The 26,105-nt window shown below is 47.6% G+C and overlaps 1 protein-coding gene across 2 annotated transcripts in view; it reads right to left on the bottom strand.

Annotated features, from left to right (window-relative positions):
* RBM19 (RNA binding motif protein 19) overlaps positions 1-26,105 on the bottom strand; it is a 102,214-nt gene that overhangs the window by 14,121 nt on the left and 61,988 nt on the right. For both annotated transcript variants that reach the window (XM_077308329.1, XM_077308330.1), the window contains 2 exons: positions 25,341-25,446; positions 17,749-17,869 (listed from right to left, as the gene is read on the bottom strand). In XM_077308329.1, the coding sequence (XP_077164444.1) occupies positions 17,749-17,869; positions 25,341-25,446 (227 nt within the window). The remainder of the gene's footprint in view (positions 1-17,748; positions 17,870-25,340; positions 25,447-26,105) is intronic.

Below are 26,105 nucleotides of genomic sequence, written 5' to 3'. Positions count from 1 at the left end.
GCACAAAGCTATACTCCACTGCTAGAAATTTCCCTCAGCCATCTCTCTGGATTCGTTCAGTGGGCATCGCCCACAGATTTCCCGGGATCTTTTCCAAGTCATAAGGAAGACAGGTACTGTTTTGTTTAAAAAGACCTGAAATTCTCTTGTGGAAGGATTTCATCTTGCAGGAGCTCAGCAAACCCTTCCCACGCTATCTTTAACAAGGGTTGGTGCACTGAAGAGGGAAGAAGGAGGCTTATCTACTCCAGGTGTGTCAGCAGGAGCGGCAAGGGGATGACAATGAAAGATCGTGATCCACTAATGCAAAAATTCTCCCTTTCGACGTCTACAGTTCACTCACACTTTCTGTATTTATTCATGCATATTATTAATGTTGAAAACCGCTCTCAGAATTGAGAGGGAGAGAGAGAGAGAGAGAGAAAGGGAAAGAGGCTTTTAACTATTCGATATACAAAGTTCTGGAATAGCTTCCCTGGGCAGTGTTCAAGTACTCCCTGAAATGATTCAGGGATCAAACCATTCTAACCTGGTTTAAGATAAATTTTGAAAGCGCTCACAGCTTGAGGTATGTGAATCGGGAAGTCATATATTTCCCCTGTAGGGGGAGTGTATATAAAGGCATTATGATCCTGGCGGTTTTATTTTTACGGGCTTGAAAGGAAAATGGCCTGCGTAGGAAATACCTTTCTATAAATACGACGCTGCTGCATTTGTAATACTGCGTCTAGTTCTGTTGCTCCGTTTAAGCAAAATAAAATCCTAGAGAGGCACGGGTGCATTTTAGAAGGGGGGGGGGGAATGTAGGGAAGGGTGGGAAGGCACAGAGACTTCTGAGATTACAAATGTTGTGAAGGGGGAGGAATTTTGTACTGCCGTCAAGGAATGAAGTTGACGGACAGCAGATTTCAGTCTGGGAAAATAATCTTAACAGCACATATTAAGACTAAAGGAACTGGCTGCCACACAAGGGAATCATGGCCAATACATAGACAACTTTTAAAAGGGATTAGGCAAAATGTATTTATTTATTATATTTATATACCACCCTCCCCTAAGACTCAAGATGAGACTCTCTCAGTGGCTTTTAGCCACAATAACTAAATGAAGCCTTCTATATAAAGAGACCAGGTACCTCTGAATACCAGGGATTGGGAAAAGACCCTTCAAGTCTTGCCTGTGGGCCTATTAGAGAACACCCAGATGGTTTATAGAGGAAAACGGGTGCAGGCTAGGTAGACTTTTGCTCAAATCTAGTTGGGCTCCCTGATTCATATCTTAGCCTCAGCCATATTTTGGATGTTAATACCGGGCTGTTTTATGGGGGATCTGTTCTTATGTTGTTACATTAATTTTGTGGACTGCTGCAAGCCAGCTTGCTGGGAGCAGCAGTCTATAAACAAACAAACAAACAAACAAACTAGCTAACTCAACAGCCATGCTGTTTATAAAAACAAGAATGGGGCTATTCTATTGCTTCCTTCTTGCTCACACAGGAGAACGTCTGGATAGATAGCACACCATAGATAGGGTGCCTTTCACGTTCTCTGCCTCAGGCATTGTGTCTCCTGTCAGCCTTCCCAAGAGGGGTGGTGTGATCCAGTGGTATCCTGACTTAGGCTGGGGGAAGTTCTTCAAGACAAGGGGTGGCCAAACTGGGGCCTAACAATTAATGGGAGAACCACAGTTTGGCCATCCTTGTTCTAGACTATGGAGCCTTTCACTAACCCCAATGGTTCCTCCGTTGGAAGAAGGCTTTAAATTTTGCTTAGTGGAGTGGTAGGATACAGACTATGTAAAGAATTTAGGGTTGCCTGCAATAGTGCTCTCCCCAATCCACCTATTTGTCCTTGGGGAAGGCAAAGAAGGGCCTGGTTGAGCACAAAGGAACCTGGAAACTTAACTTGTAGTGAGTGAAATGGCTGCCAGTGGAAAAAAGAAGGGGCAGGTTCATTAAGGTGCCCACATTTTCTTTTGTTGCCCCTTATATACAGAAGGGAGGACACTACTAGTCATGCCCCTCCTTGTACACTTTCAGCCTTTAGAAAGCCTCTTCCACCATGCTGAGAGTTATCTATTGAAATATCTTTCGGATGATATTTCTCATACATTGCAGTCAAGTTTTGTTGCATGATGATCCGTAAATGCAAATCACTTTTAACACTGAGTAATTGCCAACAATGATGCTGTTTTTATAGCCAGGTTTTTATCTTATCTTATTTACATTGTCCGATGGACATATTTTCTTATGCATAACTATATGCAAATATATATTTGTGCATGTCTTAGCTGGTCTTTTGCTCACTTCTGTAGAATCTAGTGCAGGGGTAGTCAAACTGCGGCCCTCCAGATGTCCATGGAGTACAATTCCCAGGAGCCCCTGCCAGCGAATGCTTGCAGGGGCTTCTGGGAATTGTAGTCCATGGTCATCTGGAGGACCGCTGTTTGACTACCCCTGATCTAGTGTGTTGAAATTTGCTGGTCCACAATTGTCTTAAATGAATTTAATTGAATTGTGGATGAACGAGCAAGCCTCCTGCCTGTGGGCCCATTCCGCACAAATTGGCGAATGCACTTTCAGTGTGCTTTTGCAGCTGGATTTTCCTGTGCGGAACAGGGAAATCTGCTTCTAAAATGCATTAAAAGTGCATTATCCAATGTGTGTAGGATGGGCCAAGATGGATACCCCATAGTCACAGTGCAAAGAATTAACTCTTAGTCCCCAAGCCCCTATATGAGGCCAAATATAGTCAAATGGAATGAATGCTCATTCTTTCCTGCCACGCTTTGACAATATAAGTAACTGGCCCTTCCATAACAGGAGTCAATTAGATTTAAAAATAATTCCATGATGTCATAGCAATGCACAGTTGCAGGAGGAAAAGAGATTCAGAAGCTTTCTTTTTTAGAAAAAAATCAAGGTTCTGATTTGATGTAGGCTTTTTGGCGGAGGGGACTTTAAGCAATTACATCTGTGCAAATTTGCATACGCAAACACAAAAGAACATACACTTTCCTTGTTTTCAGATTGTTCCTGCTGCAACACATATGCATGATCTTAGAAGAGGCATTCCCTTGTGTGTGAGACAGTGCCTCTTGTAAGAAGAAGAAGAGTTGGTTCTTATATGCTGCTTTTCTCTACCCAAAGGAGTCTCAAAGCGGCTTACAGTCGCCTTGCCTTTCCTCTCCCCACAACAGACACCCTGTGAGGTAGGTGAGGCTGAGAGAGCCCGAATATTCCTGCTTGGTCAGAACAGCCTTATCGGTGCTGTGGCAATCCCAAAGTCACCCAGCTGGTTGTATGTGGGGGAGCGCAGATTCAAACCCGGCTTGCCAGATTAGAAGTCCCCACTCCTAACCACTACACCAAGCTGGCTCTCCTTGTCAGCTCTTCCATTAAAAAGTAACCAGCAAGGCTTAGGACAAACCAACCACCACCTGATTAGCTGGGACATCGTTTTAGTTGATCGCAATATTTGAATAGAGTAATCTGAATAAGGACATTCTGCAGCCCTAATTTAAATCTGAATATTCCATCTAATTACCAGGTCCAAGAAGGCCCGAAGACATTAAGGCAGGGGTAGTCAACCTGTGGTCCTCCAGATGTCCATGGACTACGATCCCCAGGAGCCCCTGCCAGCATTTGCTAGCAGGGGCTCATGGGAATTGTAGTCCATGGACATCTGGAGGACCACAGGCTGACGATCCCTGTATTAAGGGATCTCACAGGGAACGCCCTTCCCCGAAGTATTTAGGAAACACCAAAACGACCCTCCTGCACTTCCCCTCATTTTCAAATGCAGCCCTTCCTGAGGAGAACAGCTGTTCAAAGCCCGATCTCAGACATCAAACGCCATCTCGAACAAACAAACAAATGTACTTGCAGGACTCGGGGAGATGGTGTAAAATGAATACATAGAACAAGCTGTGCATTTCCTTTCAGCATTACAGCTGCTTCCAAAGATAAACAACAAGTAAATGTCACAAAACATCAATACAGGAGAAATTAACCTGACAAAAGCCGCTCTCCCCCCCTCCCCCCTCCCTCCCCCCCATTCGCGACCAAACAATTTTGCATTTCTGGAGTCCCCATCTAATGATTTTATTTTTCAATTAATTCCTTGACAGAACGCCAGCACGGATCTCACTTCCGCTCCTGTATTTTATGAATGTTGAGAGAGAGAGAGAGACAGAAAGGCAGTTGTGGCTGGGAGGGGGGGGGGAGAGAAGTGACAGGATTTTTTTTTTCTTGACATGGCTTCAGCTGAGGAACGGGAACCTTCTTAGGAAGAAGGGTAATGTGTGGTTAAGAGACAGCCAGGATGGGCTCATTAGATTTATTGTGGCACTGAAAAAACACAGCAAAAGTGATATCTAGACGCAGGCCTCCTCCCTTGGGGTTGCCAGTTCTTGCAATAAAAAATGCTGGCACCAAGTCAGGGCTGTGGGGAGAGCCAAGAAGTTTCCGTGGATCTGGAGGTGGAGCCAAGCAGCTCTGGTAGGTCTCCAGGAGGTGCCAAGTGCTTGCTGACAGGTCCAGCTTTAACATATATATATATATAACTTTTCCATATATATGCTTTTCCATGTATATATGGAAAAGCAAGGACATAAGTCTGACTACCAAATGTAGACTAGTTAGATCACTGCTTCTCAACCTTCCTAATGCTGTGACCCTTTAATACAGTTCCTCATGCTGAGGTGACCCCCGAACCATAAATGCCAGTGTTCTTTTACAGAAATTAAACCAAAACTGAACAATGGTGTGAAGATTCATTGTTCATGATTGTATATAAATTGTTTCCCCCCCCCCCCCGGGGTTTAGAATCATAGAGTTGGAAGGGGCCATACAGGCCATCTAATCCAACCCCCTGCTCAACGCAGGATCAGCCCAAGGCATCCTAAAGTTTCTCAGTTCAGTTCTGCCTCTTGTCCCACCATGCCGATCTCACTTTTTTCCGCTGCTCCAGACAGATGAACGCTCTATCTCAATCTACCCTGCAAGGCTGTTGTGTAGATGGTGCCCCCCCCTCGGCCAAGCTGCCTGCCACGACCCCTGTGAAAGGGTCATTTGACCCCCAAAGGGGTCCCACCCTCAGGTTGAGAACCATTGAGTTAGATCTATCCTATTTCCCGTAGCCACTTATGGCTGTGAAAGTTGGACGATGAAAAAACCAGACAAGAGAAGAATCGATTCCTTTGAACTCTGTTGCTGGAGGAGGCTTCTGTGGGTTCCATGGAGAGCAAAAGTCCTAAACTAGGGAATACTACAGCGCATAATGTCTAATCTATCAGTAGCCGGCAGAATCACGAAACTCCAGCTCACTTACTTTGGTCATACCATGCAATGCAACTCAATGGAGAAAGCAATTGTGCTAGGATTGGTCAATGGGAAAAGGAAACCAGGCTGACAAAGGGCACAGTGGTTGGACACGATCAGGATGGACACTGGCCAGAACATTGAACGGCTGAAGGAAGTGGTGCGGTAAAGGGAATCATGGTGACAGCTGTGCCATGGGAATGCCAAGAGTTGGACACGACTGAATGGCTGACAACAACATTTGTATGTGTGTATGTATATGTGTGTATGTATATATATATATGTGTTTATGTATGTGTATATGTCTATGTGTATATGTCTATGTGTGTATGTCTATGTGTGTATGTGTATGTGTATGTATATGTGTTTATGTATGTGTATATGTGTATATGTCTATGTGTGTATGTATATGTGTATATATATGTATGTATCTATATGTATATACAACATATGTATATGTGTACACATATGTGTATATATGTATTTATATGAAGAAGTAAAATGGCCTTCGTTCTAGAAACCTATGAGGCAAGAATGGAGAAGGAGAATCTTTACCTGTTGAGCTGTTTTTCTGACCAGAAGATACAGCTCCCTGAATATTTTCCTCTGTGGAACTGGAAACCTGCCTTTCATACTGGAAAGTTTTTTCCAATATAGTAACAAATAAGAAGGATGTTTATCAGGTGGAAGAGGAGTCTGAGTGCAGATTGAATATGGATCCTAGAATGACATCTTAAACATATATTCTAAGAGCTGGTTTTTATACCATGTATTTCACTGCCTGAAGGAGTCTCAAAGCGGCTTCCAATCGTCTTCCCTTCCTCTCCCCACAACAGACACCCTGTGAGGGAGGTGGGGCTGAGAGAGCTCTAACAGTACTGTTCAGGCAGAACAGCTTTATCAGGGCTGGGAGAAAAGTACCTACAGCAATGGAACATGGAGACCTGAAGTGGTATGGTCAAGACATGACACAGTGGACAGCTGAAATGGTACAGTTAAGATACCAGTTTAATGCTAATTAGAGGCGTATAAAACAGCATCTAGGGCAGGGGTGGCCCCACTGTGGCTCGCCAGATATCAATGGACTACAATTCCCATGAGCTCCTGCCAGCATGTGCAACTGTAGAATCTTGGCGACTCTAACATCTGACAGAGTCTAAGCCAGGGGTAGTCAAATTGCGGCCCTCCAGATGTCCATGGACTACAATTCCCAGAAGCCCCTGCCAGCATTCGCTGGCAGGGGCTTCTGGGAATTGTGGTCCATGGACATCTGGAGGGCCGCAGTTTGACTACCCCTGGTCTAAGCAGTCCATCACAAGGCAAATCTCAGCTCCCACTACTCCTGTTTTGAGATCAACCAGAGCAAGGGCACCTTTGTACATAACCCAGTCGACCTTAAAGAAAAAGGAATCCACACTGCTTTTATCAACTTTTTCTTAATAACGTAACGTTTTGCTGCGCGTTTTAAATGTGCTCTTTCCTTCTCAAAGTCGAGAGGCATAGAAACAAGCAGGCAATAAAGGAGGGGTGGTGGTAAGGGACCAGGAAAGAAAGAAAAAGCTGACCCACACACATAATTATAAGACTCCAGAAGTGAAGATCTAAAGAATCCAATAATGTACAACCAGCAAAAACAGAGAGAGAAAGGGGGGGGGGGTGAGAAGACAAAAAAGAAACTCTTTGGTAAAGTTAGTTGACCTGACAACACACAGACGGGACCAAGATGCTTGGTGGTCATAAATGGCCACATAGGGGACTCTGGGCATTTGTACATTACGATGGGGATTTCTTTTAAAGTTTGGAAGCTCTACGCTAAAATTCTAAACAGAGCTGCAGCCTTTGACTGGGCTGAGGAAGATGGTACTGCTAAGGAGCTAAGCTGCAGAACAGGCAGGTGCCTGGTTGAACGTGACCTCTCAACCAAACTCCTTCTTGGCCAAGGCGGGACAACAAAGCACGTCATTCAATAGTAGAGAGGATTTCTCCTCCTCTTCCTCTCATACCTGTGATGTCATGTGACATCCTGTCACACGCTTGCAGCCCAATGGGTCGTATTCCAGCGGCTCCATCACATTTTGTGTAGAACAGGGGTAGTCAAACTGCGGCCCTCCAGATGTCCATGGACCACAATTCCCATGCTGGCAGGGGCTACTGGGAATTGTGGTCCATGGACATCTGGAGGGCCGCAGTTTGACTACCCCTGGTGTAAAAGGTAAAGGTATCCCCTGTGCAAGCACCGAGTCATGTCTGACCCTTGGGGTGACGCCCTCCAGCGTTTTCCCCTGGTGTAGAACATGCCATATTCAAGTGGCTTCATCACATTTTGCGTAGCTAATGCCACATTCTAGTGTCTCTATCACATTTTGTATAGCACCTGCCATATTCCAGTGGCTCTATCACATTTTTCCTTACACTCGGGCAAGACTGGTTAGAATTTTTCTCAGATCGGTAATAAAAGACTTAATTGCACTAGTTTCACTTTTTTTGTTGTTGTGGCTTGCATGGGTAGCAGGCAAGGAGGGAGTACAATACTTCTGACCAATTCCGCTCGCATCTTCTGCACCAGCGCATCCAAACAGGTACCCCGCCACGGCTCCCTCCAACCTTGCAAGCCGTCCATTTGCACGCCCCCCCTCTGTCCGAGACCCGCGCTCACTTCCTCAATCCAAGCCTCTGCCTGGGTTGAAATTTCCCTTCTGTCAGTTTAATTCTTTGATCGATGGGGAAGAGCAGGAAACGCAGCCCTGCGCAGCTGGCCTCCCAAGTTACCCCTGGCAGGAGATCGCGGGCCCTGCTGGCGACGGCTGAGTGAAATGTTTGTGGAGCGCACAGAACACAAGTCAATAGTAATTTAGCTGGATTGGGAGCAAGCACCTCCTCTGCACGAATTGCAGCTCCCGGGAGAGGAGGAGGTGTGTGCAGGATATTACTGACTCACTCGGAAATATTTCCAAAACAACCCTCCAAGAAGGGGAAAAGGGGGGCTGGGGGGGGGGAAGAAGAGCGAGCGCCTCGCGAACCGAGGACCGCAATGCAACGGCAGGTTCGCGCTAAATGCCTCGCAAGTGGCAACCCGGCACGTAGCTCGCAAGCACGGAGGAAGCCCGGAGAGGAGGATGCAACTGCTCAGCTTGGTAGCAACGTAAAGCAAGTCTGGCTCAAGTTTTGAGAACACCAGGCGAGGAAGAGCCTGGGTTCAAGTCCTGGCTTGGGGCTGGGGAGGCGGGAAAGCTCCATTGTCCATGTCTGTTCCCATCTAGGACCGACCGCGGTACTGCAAGGAGTATACAAAGCTGCTTTCTCCAAAAAGAAACCACTGGTCTCTCTGGCTCAGCACTGGCTATCCTAGGATCCTTGTTTTTATTGGCAACGTGTACGATTGAACCTCTGGCCGTCTTCATGGGCAGAACCTCTGAGCAATGGGGGATGAAGGAAGAGCAAGTTGATCCAGGTCATTCAAAGGAGTGAGACACCTAGGAGCAGAAGACACCTCCAAGTTCGTCTGAAGATCAATGATCTGAACGCTAAGACTTGGGGGGGGGGGGAGGGGGGATTATTTCCTTGCCTCTGAACAGACAACTGGTCAGACTCTGAGATAGGGTTACCAACTCCAGGCCGAGAAATTCCTGGTGTTTGGGCACCAAAGCCCAGAGAGGGCAGAGTTTGAGAAGGGAGTTTAGCATGGTGGTAATGCCATGGATTCTGCCTTCTAAAGTTGACATTTCCTCCGGGGGAACTGATCTCTGTAGTCTGGATCTCAGTTGTAATTCTAGGACAACTCCTGCCCCCACCTGGAGGTTGGCAAATGAACTTCAGACCATAAATAGACCTCAGTGCTTTTAGTGGAGTGTGACTTCGCATTGCTAGTTATTTTTATAATGATTGACTGCACCATTTACCCTGTCTGGTGTGATACCTTTTTAGGACAGGAGGAATTCACAATGGGTGGGTGGGCTTCTTGTTTCCACATGGCTGGGGCAGCGAGAAATATCAAGCTAGTGAAGTGCAGAAGGGCCTGTAGAACGGGGCTCTTCCACCAGGCCAGTGGGTGAGGACAGGATACAATGAGAACATCTATGGGCCTCCCTGTTCCAACTTTTCCAGGTATTTTGGTTACTCCCTGCATGGAAAGACCCCCTACCATAGCCTTGGAACACCTTGGTACAGAATGGCAGTGGATCTACAGGAAGGGAATAGCGAGAGATAATTTTAAGCGGCAATTTTTTAAAAAAGGTTTTATTAATGTTACTACAGAATTGACTGTAAGCTGCCCCAAGCCTGCTTGCAGGGAGGGGCAGCCTATAAAATGAAATGTAAAAATAATAGTGATAATTACTATAACAAGAACATCAAATCCTTACTCCCCTTCCCCATTTTTGTGCCTCTGTGTTCCTACAGCCTTTTAAAAATATTTTCCCTAACACAGTGTGCTCAAAAGTACAAAGGGAACCAATGTTTATTGCTCTCGTGTTCATTCGAAAGAATTAAGAATAAAAATGCTTTTTAAAAAGTTTAATAAAATGCTTCGTGCTCCTATGCATTGCAGGTATTCATCCCTCCCCAAATTTTCTGAACTTCAGTAAAGGTCATGGTGGCAGAGTATTGCCCTCCAAACAAACATCGTCCAAATCTGGCAAGCACTATCCGTAGAGTGGAAGGTGAATTAGAGTGCCAATCCAGGTTCCAGGAGGAAGTTTTAGCAGGCAATGACTTAGCACAGTGATGCCATCTGGCAGACTGCACATGGGCAAGTGGAGTATGGGCCGCAGTCACCTGGAGCAGAGTGGTGCCATGAACCTGTGACCTTCTGGACAATGGAAACAAGTTCACTTTTCCTGGTGAGAGTCCATATGACATCTCCCCCCTCAAGTATTGCAAAAAGGCCATGGATAAGGCAGCCAAGTTTTTCCTAGGGGAGCCATCTGTACAAGATGCAAGCTTTCCCTAGGAAGGGCTTAGAATCATAGAATAATAGAGTTGGAAGGGACCTCATGGGTCATCTAGTCCAACCCCCTGCACTATGCAGGACACTCACAACCCTATCGTTCATCCACTGTCACCTGCCACCACCTTTAACCTCTCCGTCTGATGGCTATCCAGCCTCTGTTTAAAAATCTCCAAAGATGGAGAAGCCACCACCTCCCAAGGAAACGTGTTCCACTGAGAAACTGCTCTAACTGTCAGGAACTACTTCCGGATGGTTAGAAGGAATTTCTTTTGAATCAATTTCATCCCATTGGTTCTGGTCCATCCCTCTGGGACACGAGAGAACAACTCTGCTTCATCCTCCATATGGCACCCTTTTAAATACTTGAAGATGGTTATCGAATCCCCTCTCAGTCGTCTCCTCTCCAGGCTAAACAGACCAAGCTCCCCCAACCTTTCTCCATATGTCTTGGTCTCCAAACCCCTCACCATCTTTGTTGCCCTCCTCTGGACACGCTCCAGTTTGTCTACATCCCTCTTCAACTGGGGTGCCCAAAACTGAACACAGGACTCCAAGTGAGGGCGAAATATAAGAAATATAATAAACCATCAAATAAATACAATCAAAATGGACACCAGCCAGAGCATTATACAAATAAAAGTATCGGCGCAAGATCAAAAATCATGGTGGGAGTTGAGCCGTAGGATCGCCAAGAGTCAGACTCGACCGAACAGCCACCATCCTCCTCCTCCTCTCTATTTGGGTGTAGTCCACCCCTAAAACAAAACTCAACTGCATAGACCAGGGGTAGTCAAATTGCGGCCCTCCAGATGTCCATGGACTACAATTCCCAGAAGCCCCTGCCAGCATTCGCTGGCAGGGGCTTCTGGGAATTGTAGTCCATGGACATCTGGAGGGCCGCAGTTTGACTACCCCTGGCATAGACCTTGCTGTTCTTCTCCTTCTGTCTCACATTTGCCATATGGATCAGCGGGAACGAGTGTGTGTTGGAAAGGTCTTCCACGCCCGTCTTATGGGAAACCTGAAATGGCAAATCTCTACATCCCCCAAATTAGGGCTGCTGAAATGTAACCCGTGTGCCTTCTCCTCCCTTTCCAGATCCATTCCCATCCCCAGAAATGAAAAGCACACTTATCATTCCACAGCAGCCTAGTTCGAGAACTCGGCTTCGGTCTGTATCGTCCTCGAGGGAGAGGCACAGGTCCTAAGCCCCGGTACACCGCTGGCACCTGCCCCAGAAGGACAGTTGGCAGACTGAGGCGAGCTTCTAAGCCCCGGCCAAGTCCTGGCCTTGGGGGATGGCGGCAGGTTGCTAGCAGCGGAGACCGCAGCCGAGCGCAACGTTCCAAGGTGAGCGGATAAGTGCACGGACTCTCCGCACGCAGCGGCCGGCTGGCAACAAAGGAACAGGGAGGGGGGGGGGATACAAGCAAAGCCGAGCATGCAGCCACATACAAACCCATTTCCTCCGGCCCGAGAGAACAGCAAACAAAGATTTTTAGAGCAGATACCTCCGGCATCATTATGCTCTTTCCAATGAATTCCCAGGCACCGCAGCCGGGAAACGGGACTGAAAGCCACTCACTGCTGTGGGCCTGCTGTTTCAAATGCCCTCTGGATAAATAGCACACAGCCAGTGACTTACTCTCTTCCACTTGGCTTTTCTGCCTGCCCTCTTTCCCTCTCGACGGCATCCCTGGAAGAATGCCCGCTTTTATTGGTTTGACCAAAAAAAATAAAAAATCAAATGTACTCCAAACTTTGGGTGGGAAGAAGAAGGGGGGAAGCGGAGTGAGAATAGGAAGAACAGATACAAACAGTTCTTTGTCAAACGCACAAAACCCAACAAGAACGAAGATGATAGATCTTTCTGTTGTCTATTGCAGTGGTCCCCAACCTTCTTATCACCGGGGACCGGTCAACGCTTCACAAATTTACTAAGGCCCGGTGGGGGGGGTAGTGTGGCAGGGCAGACCCCGAGGCAGCAGCCATGGAGGAGGACGAGGAGGAACCGCGGCCCGGTACTGAATGATCTACGGACCAGTACTGGTCCCCGGACCGGGGGTGGGGACCACTGGTCTATTGCCTTTCAAACTCGCTTTTCCTCCAAACCGTTGGGGGTGGAATCTTGAGTTTTACACACCTGAGAGCAACCCTGTAAAAACAGGTGAGGCTGATCCCAGTGGCTGCCCCAAGGTTGTTCCTGGATGAATGATCTAGGCAGCCTTGGGTCGGCCAATCTCTCTCAGCATAATCTGCCTCGTGGTGTTGGTGCAGGATTCAAAATGGTGGGAAGAAGACCGCACATGCTGCCCTGGTCTTCTTGTATGTTGGCTTCTTGGCCCAAGTGGGAAATGGGATGCAGGACTCAATGGGCTGTAGTCCCGATCAAGCAGGCCTTGTTGGGGAACGAGGTTTTTAGAAATGGCGGACTAAAGAGCCTGGGAAACAAAAGGGACACCTAAGCTTCCTATTTTGGGTGTTCGCCACACTTAAGACAAAACTCGACTGCACAGGGTGCAAGAGGGTCAGCTCGGCTGCAAGAGGTCTGGCTTGGGGTAGTGGTTAAGAAAGGCAGCTTCTAACCTGGCGAGCCGGGTTTGATTCCCTGCTCCTCCACGTGCAGCCAGCTTGGGTGACCTTGGACTAGTCAAGGCCCTAAGAGTGCTGTTCTGACAGTGCAGGAATATCAGGGCCCTCTCAGCCCTGCCTACCTCACAGGGAGAGGAAGGGAAGGCGACCGTGAGCTGCTTTGAGACTCCTCCTGGTAGAGAAAAGGGGGGGTATAAAAACCAACTCTTCCTCTTCCTCCTGCATTCAACTGCCAGAGATGGACAGATTCCACCCTGGGCTCTCAGCTGTGAGATGTCTATGTTCCCAGCAGTAACAGGAGGAGGAAGAGGAGAAGGAGGAGGTGGTGGCAGCATAAGGGAAAGAATCCTGCCAAGTGTTCTCTCTCCTTGGTTTCTTGCTTTGTTGGCAAAACACCTCCTAACTGAGTACCTGATATGGGAGGCACGATTTCCCCTCTGTCTCAGAGAAATGGCGGCAGGACACTTTGTTCTCCAACTGGAGCAGAAGGAAATGGCAGAGATGGAGCAGTCAGCCTGTGGCTCTCGCATATACCAGCACTGGATTCACTGATATGCTTCAGGCACACGTACATTAAAGAGAGAGAGACGTAGAATGTTCACAGCGAACAATCTACTGCCAAAGGAGTTGTGGCTCAATTCAAAGGCAAGGGGTGGTGGTCAGGGGGCAATTGTGTTAGCCCCAGAAGGAAAAGCTGAGAGTGGGGAGCATCCCAACCGTGAGATTCACACCTCCTCCACCCAACTAAACCCCTGTTCCTTTACTCTGTAGACAGTTTGTGCCTGGATACAACTTCTGCATGTAGCTTCTCTCCAACACTGTGGGGTGATAAGCAAATGACGACGGAGAACTGAAGAGACGAACTTGCTTGGTACAGAAAGAATCAGGTTATTGGGCAGTCTAAGAACAGCAGGGTCTACTCTGACCGACAGTAGCTCACCAAGATCTTCCTCAGCCTGAGATCCGGAAATGAACCTGGGGACCTTCGGCATGTAAAGTACATGCTCTACAGCTGACCCTTGGCCATTACTGTCAAGGCAAGAACTGCCTCCTTGCTTCCAGCCCCAGGAAGTGAGATGTGTATTTTAAAAATGTGTAGAGCATTTATGGGGTGATCTGACCGTATATGGCCATGTGAGTCCAAAATGGCGGATGATGGGCCTGGAGGGGGTGGGAAGGAGAGGGACCCTGGGGAAGCGTGTTCACAGCTATGCTTCCAAACAATATTCTGTACCATTGTGCCACTTCTGGGGTTTCCTGAAGCCTGAATAATTTTTCAGGGGTTTCTCAAAGGCAAAAAGGTTGAGAAAAGCTAGTCTTGGCTCTTAATCAGGATAGTACCCTCTAACATTGTAGGTGAAAAGTCCTGCTTTCCATACCAGGGTGGTTACAGTTTGTTTTCTGTTTCTTCTTCCTCACTGAATCAAGCCATTCTTTATAATCTAGCACATACCTTGGTGTGTTCGCTCCTTTTTAAAATTTGCTTTTATGCAAGAGGGCTGTGCCACGATCATAATGTCAAATGTTCCCCATATTCTGATTTTTTATTCAGTTTGGCTTCAAAACGTAAGATAATATAATGGCGCGCAGGCCAAAGCATAATGGCGCACAGGCCAGAGAGAGATCTGTATCGCTTGTAGGAGCAGTGACCATGGTCAGCTGTTGTATGCGCCGTTTGCATTTGAATCCGAACGTCGCTAGCTTGCAAGTATTGCTCTCCGTGAATGAGTGTTTCACTGCCCTTTAAATGCACATTCCTAGGCACATTTGGAGCAACTCGCTGCACATAAACAACATACATATGCATGACTCGAGATGAATTGCAGCATAAATGAAAGCAATTGTTTTTGATGTGCATTCCTTGTGCAAATATCATTACACGGTGTAGGGGGTGGGTGGGAATCAGGAATCTCGAGACAGCGTCTGGCAGGCCACACAGACTCGGTGATCTGAGAGATTTCTTCTCACAAGGGCTATCAAGCATGGCCGTGGAAAAAAAAAATGAACGCTAAGATAGTCTACAGGCACCCTGGCACTTGCACCAATTGTTTGGGTAGGCAGATGAAGTCACTCAAAGCTGCGTTCAGCACAAACACAGCGCCAGTGTGCCAAACACCACAGGGAAAACTTAACCTCGCCAAATTAACATGGGATTTGGCAGGCAGGACCCTGAGTTGGAAAGCAGTAGATCAAACACAGCCTTGCTGCACCTTTTTACCACTGAGAAACCCCTGAAATGTTCTTCAGGCTTCGAGGAACCCCAGAAGTGGCGCCATCAGGCAGAATACAGTTGGGAAGCATTGCTGTGGACACACCCACTTGAGGCCCCTCCCTTCTCCACCCACCCCAGGCTCATCATTGGCCATTTTGGGAGGGAAGGGTGGGTCAATATGATCAAGTATGGTCATATCGCCTGATAAATGTTTTAATTTTTTAAAACAAATATATACAACATTAATTAACTCCCACCCATTCAGGAAACCCTTCCAGGGCTGTCAAGAAACCTCAGGTTTTCACAAAACCCTGGTTGAGAAACCTTGATCTAACACACCAAATGTATGCAACAGACGTTAGCAAACATGCTCCCCATGTGAAACCTGAGACACATGATTAGCGTGACATTTAGATGAGACTTCCTCTCCCCTTTAAATTTCCTCATGGGAGGGAGAGATGAGCCAAAGGAAGCACATCGATCTGTCTTTTACTCCCTGAAGGAGGCTTGGGGTGAACCTTACACTAATATTTGCCAACCAGTACATTTGCGCTTGTCAATGCTCGTCGATAGCTGTACGAAACAGCAGTTTCCGCCTTCGGATATGTCAACGCTGGGTCCCTGATCCAAAGAGAACGTCTTATGCTCCATCTACTGCTCCTCAGAGGAGCTCTTCCTCTCTCACTAAATACCGTATATACCTGCATATAAGCCGAGGAGGGCTTTTCCAGTGTAAAAAAATGTGCTGAAAAACTCGTACTCAAGTATATACAGTAAACACATTCTTGTTCTGGGCTCAGAGAGAGAGTTCAAGGTGCCTGAGATCTTGAACTGGTCGGTCACCCCCTACAGTGGGTATCTTGTTCTTGCCTCCCATTTCCTTTGCGGTGACCCAATCACGATTTCTCACAGGTTGGTCAAGCTACAAGGGAAATATTAAGGAGCTTTCCCCCTAAGCCTAAATCTACCTCTTACCTAATCGCAGTGTCATCTGTCTTTTTAAAAATTACCATTTTTTCCTGCAATGCCTTTTAGGTCAGCCTTCAACCCCCGGTCCAAACTGAAACTAAGCCTACCTATGCTTAATTGCACGTCATCCCTAGTTAGCGATTAGAATGTAAGTTGGTGATTAGAATGTTAGCTCCTTATGGTAGAATTCTATCATTCTCCTTACACAGCTAACAGTGGGACCTAGTCTAAGTTAGTCTAATTTAATTGGAGCCAAGCAGCTTCAATGGGAATAACTTTTTCCCTGTGCTTCATACATTGATGGCACCATTAAAACAGCCCGTCATCCCAAGGGATCATATGTGTAAATATGGCAAGGTCTATGCCAACTTGGTGTAGGGTTTAAGAGTGGTGAGCTGCACATGCAGCCAGCTGTGTGACCTGGAGCTAGCTGCAGTCCTGTTAGAACTGTTCTCACAGAGCTGTTTCTCTGAGAGCTCTCTCAGCCACATCTACCTCACAGGGTGTCTGTAGTGGGGACAGGAAGGGAAGGTGATTTTAAGTTGCTTTGAGACTCCTTTGAGTAGTGAAAAGCGGGGTATATAAACCAACTCTTCTTTTTCTTATTTTCCTACCCAGCCAGAATGAAAGACTAGACTTACATTCAGGCAGATGTGATGGGCAGCATCATTCAATAAACTGCGATATGTGGATTCATATAAAAAGAAACTTTGATTAATACAAATTGTAGTTTACAATCCAGTTTCAAGTTGAATGCTGAGCAACAAATTCTAGTTTGTCAGACCATCTTGCATTCTGATATTTTAACAAATCTGGGTTGGATCAAACCAGGGTTTATCATGATGCCTAAATACAATCTTGCTGTTTACATAACAACATCTTCCAGTGATCCTTTTGGTACCGGGGTTTGGAAGCATCATGTCCAAAATGAGTATATTACCGCCTTTAACCACCAGAGACACCCTGAACCAGGAAATTCACAGGAAAGTGGGTTTTGTTGCAGAGCGACAAGGAGTAGGGGCTAAGCTTACTCCCACAACCAGCTAGCGGATAGACTAGGCCTGGTATATACCAGTAGTCTGGCCTTCTGACCCTGCTGAAGTTTTGCCCTCAGCTCTGGCTTGAAATCTGTTTCCCATGGGGAAAAAATCCACCCCAAAGCCTTTGTTTGGGTACAGTTTTCCATTCCTCCAGTTTTGCCGAGAGAACCAATTCTTCGTAGCATACGGGATTCACTCCTGGAAAGAGCTATACAAACTGCCTGTTCATCTTTGCTGTGTAAAACTACAACTACTCAGGGAGGTTCAGCAGAACTTAAGATGGCATGTCTAAAAATGCAGCAAACCTGTTTTTGGAACATTTAAAACAGTATTAAGCAGGAGATGGGTTATTTTAGCGGAATTGTTCCATAACAGCATTTATCAAGCTTCTGAATATTCCAAACCTTCCACAGAGATGATTTCTCTGTGGAACAACCCTGAAAAGTTAGGTCAGTGAGTCTGAGAAGTATTTTGCCTGCTCCAAGGCTACTTTGGAACTTTGTGACTGAGACGAGATTTGCATCGCTGACTTCCCCATAGAAGCCAAAGGTTATTTCAGGCAATCTTAAGACTACACATGGGGCAAAAGAGAAGAAAAAGGGAGGGAGGGAAGAGTACATCTCAAAATAAGGGTGCTACACAGAGTCTCTGGTGGAAGCTACGTTACCATGAAAATGCTCGGCTGTTTTCCGTCTCAGGGTCTCCACTGTTTCCTCTGAGTCAGCCCATTCCAAAACCAGCCTCCTTCCATACAAGTGGGTGCTGTGGCACAGGGCAGTGAAAGCTCTCTGCGGAGATGGGAAAAAAACATGCCGTGTACAATCAACATGTCTGGCTTGTTTGAATGCTTTGGCCTTTCCCCAATCCATTTCCTGTCTTATACACACAGGCCAAGCAACCCCTTCTGTGACTCTATGAGCACTTCAGTCCCAGACCATGGTTCTCCTGGGCAACCTCGGCCTGGAGGGGCAGTATCCATCACTGGCTGGAGCCCTATGGAGGGCCTCTATACAGCAGTGATGGCCTACCTGGTGTTCATAAGAGCTTCTCCGAGCATCGACCCATGTGTCTGCGGAAGACAGATGTGGCCTGTTCCTCGCTGTCCTGCCCAGGAAAAGTTCCTCCCACCTCCCCCATTGTTAACCAGCAAGGCAGTGGGGTCAGTTTGTCTCAGGCCAGCTGATGACTGTGTCTACTGTCCTCCTCCTCAATTCCAAAGGGGTCCACAGGCATAAGGCAGAACATTCTTGGTTCTTCGTCTCCCCAATGAAACAGTCTACCCATTTCTCAACCACAACGAAGACTGCAAACCTGCACATCCTTACCTGGGAGGAAGCCTCCACAGAAACCGTGGGGAACATCTCTGAATACACATGTATAGGATTGCCTAACTTCCCCACCACAACCCACTCTGAAACGAATGCATTGCTATTCAATCTTTCCCCTCCCAAGTGAGCTGTCTTCCACTCCCTTCTTATGCAAATCCCAAAGACACCTGCCACCCCCCCAAAATTTGCATTCTTCACTATTATTGGCACATTCTTCTTTCTCCACCGTGTCCCTCAAAGACCTGGAAGAAATATTCGCCAGTTGGGTTCCATTTGCTTCTCCTCAAGGTTTAGGACTCCTCACACTTGTGCAGTGCAGGCTGGTTCTATTTTGCTTCCACTTGCTGCTTCTTTCTCCCCCCCCCCCCCACAAAAGGGCCTGTTTTCACATTAAATGTTACCCAATTAGCAGAGCAACGTGTTGACTTAAATAAACACTGCTTGGGGGGAGGGGGGGGAGGGAGAGAAGAGGGGAAAGGAGGAGTCAGCTGTAGGGAGCTGTGATGGCTGTTTATGTTGGCAGAAATAGCAGTTCCAGCCCTGGCAAGCAACTGCGGCTCTAATTGCAGGTTCTCATTTGCTAATTTGTACTTTTTAATTTCGCACTTCCCAGCATCGAATGGGGGAGGGGAAAGGGTGGAGAGAGAGAGAGAGACAGAAAGAGAGAGAGAGACAGAGAGAGAATGCATAGGAGAATGAATTGCCATGCGCCCGTTTGTAAGTGCATGCGCCAGAACAGCTGGGTGCACCAGATTCCTGAGGTCTCACCCAGGAGGAGTGTTGTGTCAGAGTCGAAATGACTGACTGTCACTCATACTTTTGTAGCCTCGGGGACAGGCTACAGTACCATTGTCTGAGCACCGGCCTATGCTTTACCTTGCGGGCGAGGAGTCTCTGGCTCCTTGTGTTACATGCATGGATCACACAACACGCACATACACAGGTGCTAACCCTTAGCACAACTCATTGTGGGAGTTTCCCTGCTGCCTGTAATCGCTTCAAAAAGGACGTGGGCAAAATGGAGGGTGCAGAGGAGAGCGACGAGGATGACCCGGGGCCTGGGGATCGAGCCCTGCGAGGAAAGGCTGAGGGACTAAGGAATGCTCAGTCTGGAGAAGAGAAGGTCGAGAGGGGACAAGATGGCTCTCTTCAAGTATGTGAAAGGTTGTCACACAGAGGAAGGCTGGGAAAGCTTCCTGTTGGCAGCAGAAGACAGGACCCAACGTACTTAAACTATGAGTAGAACGATATCACCTAGATATCAAGAAAAGTTTTCATAGTCTGAGAGCCAGCTTGGTGTTGTAGTTAGGAGTGTCTAACTGGTGAGCTGGGTTTGATTCCCCGCTCCCCCACATGCAGCCAGCTGGGTGACCTTGGGCTTGCCACAACACGGATAAGGCTGTTCTGACTGAGCAGTGATATCAGGGCTCTCTCAGCCTCACCCACCCCACAGGGTGTCTGTTGTGGGGAGAGGAAAGGGAAGGAGACTGTAAGCCGCTTTGAGACTCCTTCGGGTACAGAAAAGCGGCATATAAGAACCAACTCTTCTTCTTCTTCAGTAACATCAAGGCTCTCTCAGCCTTGCCACAACACGGATAAGGCTGTTCTGACTGAGCAGTAATATCAGGGCTCTCTCAGCCTCACCTCCCTCACAGGGTGCCTGTTGTGGGGAGAGGCAAGGGAAGGTGATTGTAAGCTGCTTTGAGACTCCTTCGGGCAGAGAAAAGCGGCATATAAGAACCAACTCTTCTTCTTCTGAATAGTTCAGCAGTGTTATCAGGTGCCTAAGGAGGGGGTGAGCTCTCCCTCACTAGCAGACTTCAATCAGCGGCTGGACAGATGCTTATCCTGGATCCTTTAGACTGATCCTGGATTGAGCAGGAGGTTGGACTAGATGGCCTATATGGCCCCTTCCAACTCCATGGTTCTATGATTCTATATCAACGTAGAGCTGGAGAAACCCATGACACAGAGGCCCCCACTCATGATAAGGCAGAATGAGTGGGGACGCTATACTGGGACTTATGAGGTTTGTGACATCTAGCGTGGCTGCCGGTGAGTCAGCGCATGCAGCAGCCTGCTCCCTGAGAGAGGCGGGGTGCCTGGAGCATATTACATGCTCCCAGTGTGGAATTAACTTTAGGAAATTTTCTTAGGGAAGAGAGTATGATGGCCAGTGGCTGAAATGCCTTTAAAAAGGATTACACACATTTGCGGAGGCTAGATCTATCTGTAGCTATCCGCTGCCTGATTGAGTGAAATGGCTAAATAGCCGCATTATCAGCAATAGCATATTTTCAAGGACCAGCCACTGCCTGGGGGAAGGGGGGGGAGCTGTGATGGTAGACACGCTTCTTCCCCCTTCCATTTTACCATCAGGACAGCCCTTTGAGGTACATGAGGTTGAGAGGGAGGGCAAAAACCAAGTGCGTTTAGGGACTGTCATAGGGATTTGAATGGGGATTTGACCAGTTTCCACGGTCCTGCCCTGAGATTCTACCTAACTAACCCCTATACCGCTCTCTCTAAGTGCTAAGTGGCCTCAAGTCTCGTTCCGACTGATAGCGATCCTATGAATTAACGTCCTCCAAAATTGTCCTACTGTTGACAGCCTTTCTCAGCTCTTGAAAATGGAGGGCCTCCTTGATCGAATCTCACTCCATCTCCTGTTGGCCCTCTCTCTTTTCCTGTTGCCTTCCGCTTTTTGGGGCATTATGGTCTTTTCCCATGACTCCTGTCTTCTCCCGATCGAAGTACAATAGCCTCGGCTGAGTCAGTTGACCTTCTTGTGAGAGTCTGGACTTGTTCTGGTCTAGAACCTACTTATTTGTCTGTTTGACAGTCTATACCAGGGGTAGTCAAACTGCGGCCCTCCAGATGTCCATGGACTACAATTCCCAGGAGCCCCTGCCAGCATTAGCTGGCAGGGGCTCCTGGGAATTGTAGTCCATGGACATCTGGAGGGCCACAGTTTGACTACCCCTGGTCTATACTATCTATACAATTCTCCTCCGGCACTGCATTTCAAAAGAATCTTCTTCTTCTCCTATTGGCCCTCTTAATCATACACATTTCAGGTCCGTACACTTTAATGGAGAATACTGTGGCATGAACTAATTCGATCGTGGTCACCAGTGATACAGCGTTACACTTAAAGATCTTTTCTGGCTGCACTTCCCCATCTCAATCTGCTTCTGATTTCTTGGCAGCAGCCTCCCTTTGGGTTGATGATGGAGCCAAAGGAAAGAAAGCCTTGTGCGATTTCCCTGTCTTCACCGTCAACTTTAAAACTGCCTAATTCTCCAGTCGTCGTTATTTTGGCCTTCCTGGTGTTCATCTGTGTTCCTGCTTTGGTGCTTTCTGCTTTAACCTTCCCCAAGAGTCGTTTCAAGTCTCTGGCTCATGGAATTTCTTTCTCCCTAAAATTTCTTTCCTTCATCTGTGCATATGGGATAGAATCACAGAATCACAGAATCATAGAGTTGGAAGGGGCCATACAGGCCATCTAGTCCAACCCCCTGCTCAACGCAGGATCGGCCCAAAGCATCCTAAAGCATCCAAGAAAGGTGTGTATCCAACCTTTGCTTGAAGACTGCCAGTGAGGGGGAGCTCACCACCTCCTTAGGCAGCCTATTCCACTGCTGAACTACTCTGACTGCGAGAATTTTTTCCCTGATATCTAGCCTATATCGTTGTACTTGTAGTTTAAACCCATTACTGCGTGTCCTCTCCACTGCAGCCAACAGAAACAGCATCCTGCCCTTCTCCAAGTGACAACCTTTCAAATACTTAAAGAGGGCTATCATGTCCCCTCTCAACCTCCTTTTCTCCAGGCTGAACATTCCCAAGTCCCTCAACCTATCTTCATAGGGCTTGGTCCTTTGCTACGCTGCATCCTGTGCAAGACCCTGGCTTGAACTTCTATTCTCCCTTTGATAACTTGCCCAGACAATAAACAAGGGAATGTATGAAGCTGCCTTTAGTACTCCCGGTGCAGACAAGCCTCACATGTGCAGCAAGCCAACAATAGCGATATATCGGGGACTTGACAATTCCACACCCCTTAAGGAGTCTTTCTGGCGGTGTGCAGTCTTGTGGGCTCGCAGGGGGGAAAGCAAGGGGGGGAGGAGTGTCAGAGAGCCGTCTGGGTTCCAGAGTGGTGGATGCCATAGATCAAAAAAGCAGGCCACCGAGATCACCTCCCCGGGGACCTACAGCTCAGCAGATCTAAATGCTCTTAATTTGGGGGACAGGGCCGCTCTGCCTCTTCGCTCCCCGTTGCCCTATTAAACACTCGGCCCAGAGAGCCCACAGGCAAAACCATTAGCGGGATACAAAAGGCCGACAACATTAGGCTGTTGATAGATTTCCCATCCTTCCTAAAAACAAAGACCCATCACAGCTCCCGGTTGAGGATATTCTCAGTAGCGCCAGCTGGGCTCTCGTAAGAGGGCCGCACTTCATTCCTGCCCGGATGGGTGATTTCTCGTTTCGAGACCAGCTGAGTTTTTAATGCCATACGGTTCCAGCAACTGCTTTGGGGTTCAAACCAATGACTTAGTGCTAGTGGAAATACAGGCAGCTTTTGGGAGGGGGGGGAATTGAAGCTAAACCTGCTTCATGTATGGTATCAAGGTAGAGGTAAAGGCATCCCCTGTACAAGCACTGGGTCATGTCTGACCCTTGGGGTAATGCCCTCTAGCATTTTCTTGGCAGACTCAATATGGGGTGGTTTGCCAGTGCCTTCCCCAGTCATTACCGTTTGCCCCCCAGCAAGCTGGGTACTCATTTTACCGACCTCGAAAGGATGGAAGGCTGAGTCAACCTTGAGCCGGCTACTGGGATTGAACTCCCAGACTCATGGGTACAGCTGCAGACAGCATGTCTGCTGCCTTACCACTCTGCACCACAAGAGGCTCTTTCATGTATGGTATACATGTGCACAATTGCACACTGAGGCCACAGTGTCTTCAAGAGTTGGGTGCGCATGCTTAGAACTTCCCTCTGTGCCTGTAATTATGCTGGAGAGAGATCTTGGGGACAAAGTAGAAACCTCGTGGAAAAAAGACAACTCAAGGAGCTGTGATAGTAAATAACGGGAGGGGGAATCAAACGGGAAAGGAAAAACAATGTTCCCGGATTTGCAGGGGGGAAAAGAAACAAGAGGAGCAGCACCCCCTAATGGATAATAAACGCAACAGACGTCTGTATATTTATTAGTGGATTTTTAAATAGCCCTTCCTCTACGGAGTTCGGTTCAGCGTATTTATTTTATTTTTCCCCACCTCCATTTTATCCTTTTGACAACTCCGTGTGTTAGGTCACGCGGAGAGAGAGAGGAAAAAAAAACAGGCTCAGGATCACCCACGGAGCTACACAGGGTGGGGGGTGGGGCTTGAAGTTGGGTCTCTGTTTGGTACCCAAAGGACCATGCAGTGCTGGAGGGATCTCAAAGGAATAGGAAATCAAGGTGGAGAAAGGGATATGATCCTAACTAATACATGTATTGCACACACTAGAAGAAGAAGAGTTGCTTCTTATATGCCGCTTTTCTCTACCCGAAGGAGGCTCAAAGCGGCTTACATTCGCCTTCCCTTTCCTCTCCCCACAACAGACACCCTGTGAGGTGGGTGAGGCTGAGAGAGCCCTGATATCACTGCTTGGTCAGAACAGCTTTCTCAGTGCCGTGGAGAGCCCAAGTTCACCCAGCTGGCTCCATGTGGGGGAGCGGGGAATCAAACCCGGCTTGCCAGATAAGAAGTCCACACTCCTAGCCACTACACCAAACTAGCGAAGGTTCTGTCGACATCACCGCTGGTAATATATGCAACACACAAACACACCCTATATGTGCAAAGCGGGGAAAAAAAGAAAACCAAAGAATCTGCAAGTATATAAAAGAATCTGCAGCTGTGGAACACTGTCTTTGGCAGATCAGGGGGACTGTGACAAAATCCTAAACAGCACAAAGCATGCCGCAAGAAATATTTTCTTGGGGGAAGCTTCTTTCGTTACATTTCCCAGGATTCCACACCGGAGCTGATCAGCCTCAAGAATGCCTCTCCATGGACTTTCCCAGTTCCCAAGCTTTGTGAAAGCAATCTAACGCCCTTCTTTACTCTTCCTCCATAGTACGACTACCAGCTAGTCTCTTTTTGGAGAAAGTAAAGAGGTGTATTGCAGACACTTTGGGGGCTGTGCATGTGCATGGACACACACACACTGATAAAACCAGTTAATGTTCCCATGTAGGTGAAACCTACTCCAGTCCTGGCTTCTGTCTTTTGCAGTGTAATCTTAAACAGCGTTGCAGCCCTCAAAACGCCTTGGTTTAGAATGGGGATTGGTAAGGACAAAATTCCTGCTTACTCTTAAGGATGACAAAATGTCGGCAGAATGGGATGAAAACAGGGGCCTGGTTTTGTGCTTTTCCTGAACCAAGGGGAAGGGGGTTGGGATTTCCTGAACCAGCAGAGTCCCACTTTACCTTCTTTACTCCCTCTTTCTCCCATCTCTCCCCATTCTTCTTTGGGAATCTTAGGTTCTCCCTGTCCCAAAGGCCTTTCCATCTTTCCTGCAAGCCCTCCAGGTAGACACTGTGGGCTCCAAACAGTTGTAATGTAAAAAGCCCTGTGCAAAGCCCCCAAATTTCTCCTTTCCTTTTTAAAATAATATGTACATGAAGCCCTAGTTAGAACTGAGTACGACTGTATTTTGTTTTTAGACCTTGTGAGCTGCCTCAAGCAAATCTCTGGGGAGGCAGCATATAGATGTTCTCAAACCCATACATAAAGATGCCAAGCCATGTCAAAGAGTCCTCTGGTCGTTTCTGCAACATCTCAGGGGAAAAGAAAACACATAGAAACACCCTGCTGCTTTCTGTCTCCCGTGTCAATCCCCTGCACTCTGGGACTGAAGGAATTGCTTTTACCTTAGCATCCTGCTTTGTGAGGAAGTCCACAAACCCAAAGCCACGATGGCTTCCTGTCCCAACCATTTTCTTCGGGAGGCGGACGGTTTTCAGCTCTCCAAAGGTACTGCGGGAAGAAGAGAGGGGGCTGTGTTAAAAAAATGGCTGATCCTTTATCTTCTTCCAGATCTACAAAAGCTGCGTGTCCAAAACACCCCACTCTATGGGTGTCGGTGGAAAAATGAGAGAGATTCCTCAAAATTTTAAGGTTCTGGCTAATTCCACTGGGAGAGTGGGGGACAATACGGACGGTATGCGCCCTGGTAGGGCAGGTGTCTCATGGAAGGCCTATGCTGATGGGGAAAGAGGGAGGCAGGGCTCAGCAGCAGTAACTTCCCAAAGCCTTAAAGAGAATGGTGGGCATGTGAGGGGCTTTGGGCTCAACCTCTGTCCTTTTCTAGGCACACACCTAAATATGTGGTGTACAGGTGAGTCAAGATGTGTTGGAGGCACGAATGCTCCCCAAATTGGAGGCAGCTCCCTGATGAGAGCGACCTCAGCGGCAAGCTCAGGGCCCATTGCCAACTAAGCCGCTGACAGACTCCATAGACAATTTCTTTTAGCATCCCACGGAGAATCTGTCCTTTCGTCAGAGCTCTTCAGGTGCTTGCAGGCTGGTTCACGTCCCTTCCCCTCATGGCGCGTGCAGGAGAGATCCTGCCCAGATCGAAGCCCCAGATTACTCCATTCAGGAGGACAATGAATGCATGCAAATGAATACACACA

The sequence above is a fragment of the Paroedura picta genome, chromosome 13, assembly GCF_049243985.1.
Source record: "Paroedura picta isolate Pp20150507F chromosome 13, Ppicta_v3.0, whole genome shotgun sequence".
NCBI lineage: Eukaryota > Metazoa > Chordata > Lepidosauria > Squamata > Gekkonidae > Paroedura > Paroedura picta.
Note: the sequence above shows the minus strand (reverse complement) of the source record. Positions and strands in the feature narration are given on the sequence as shown.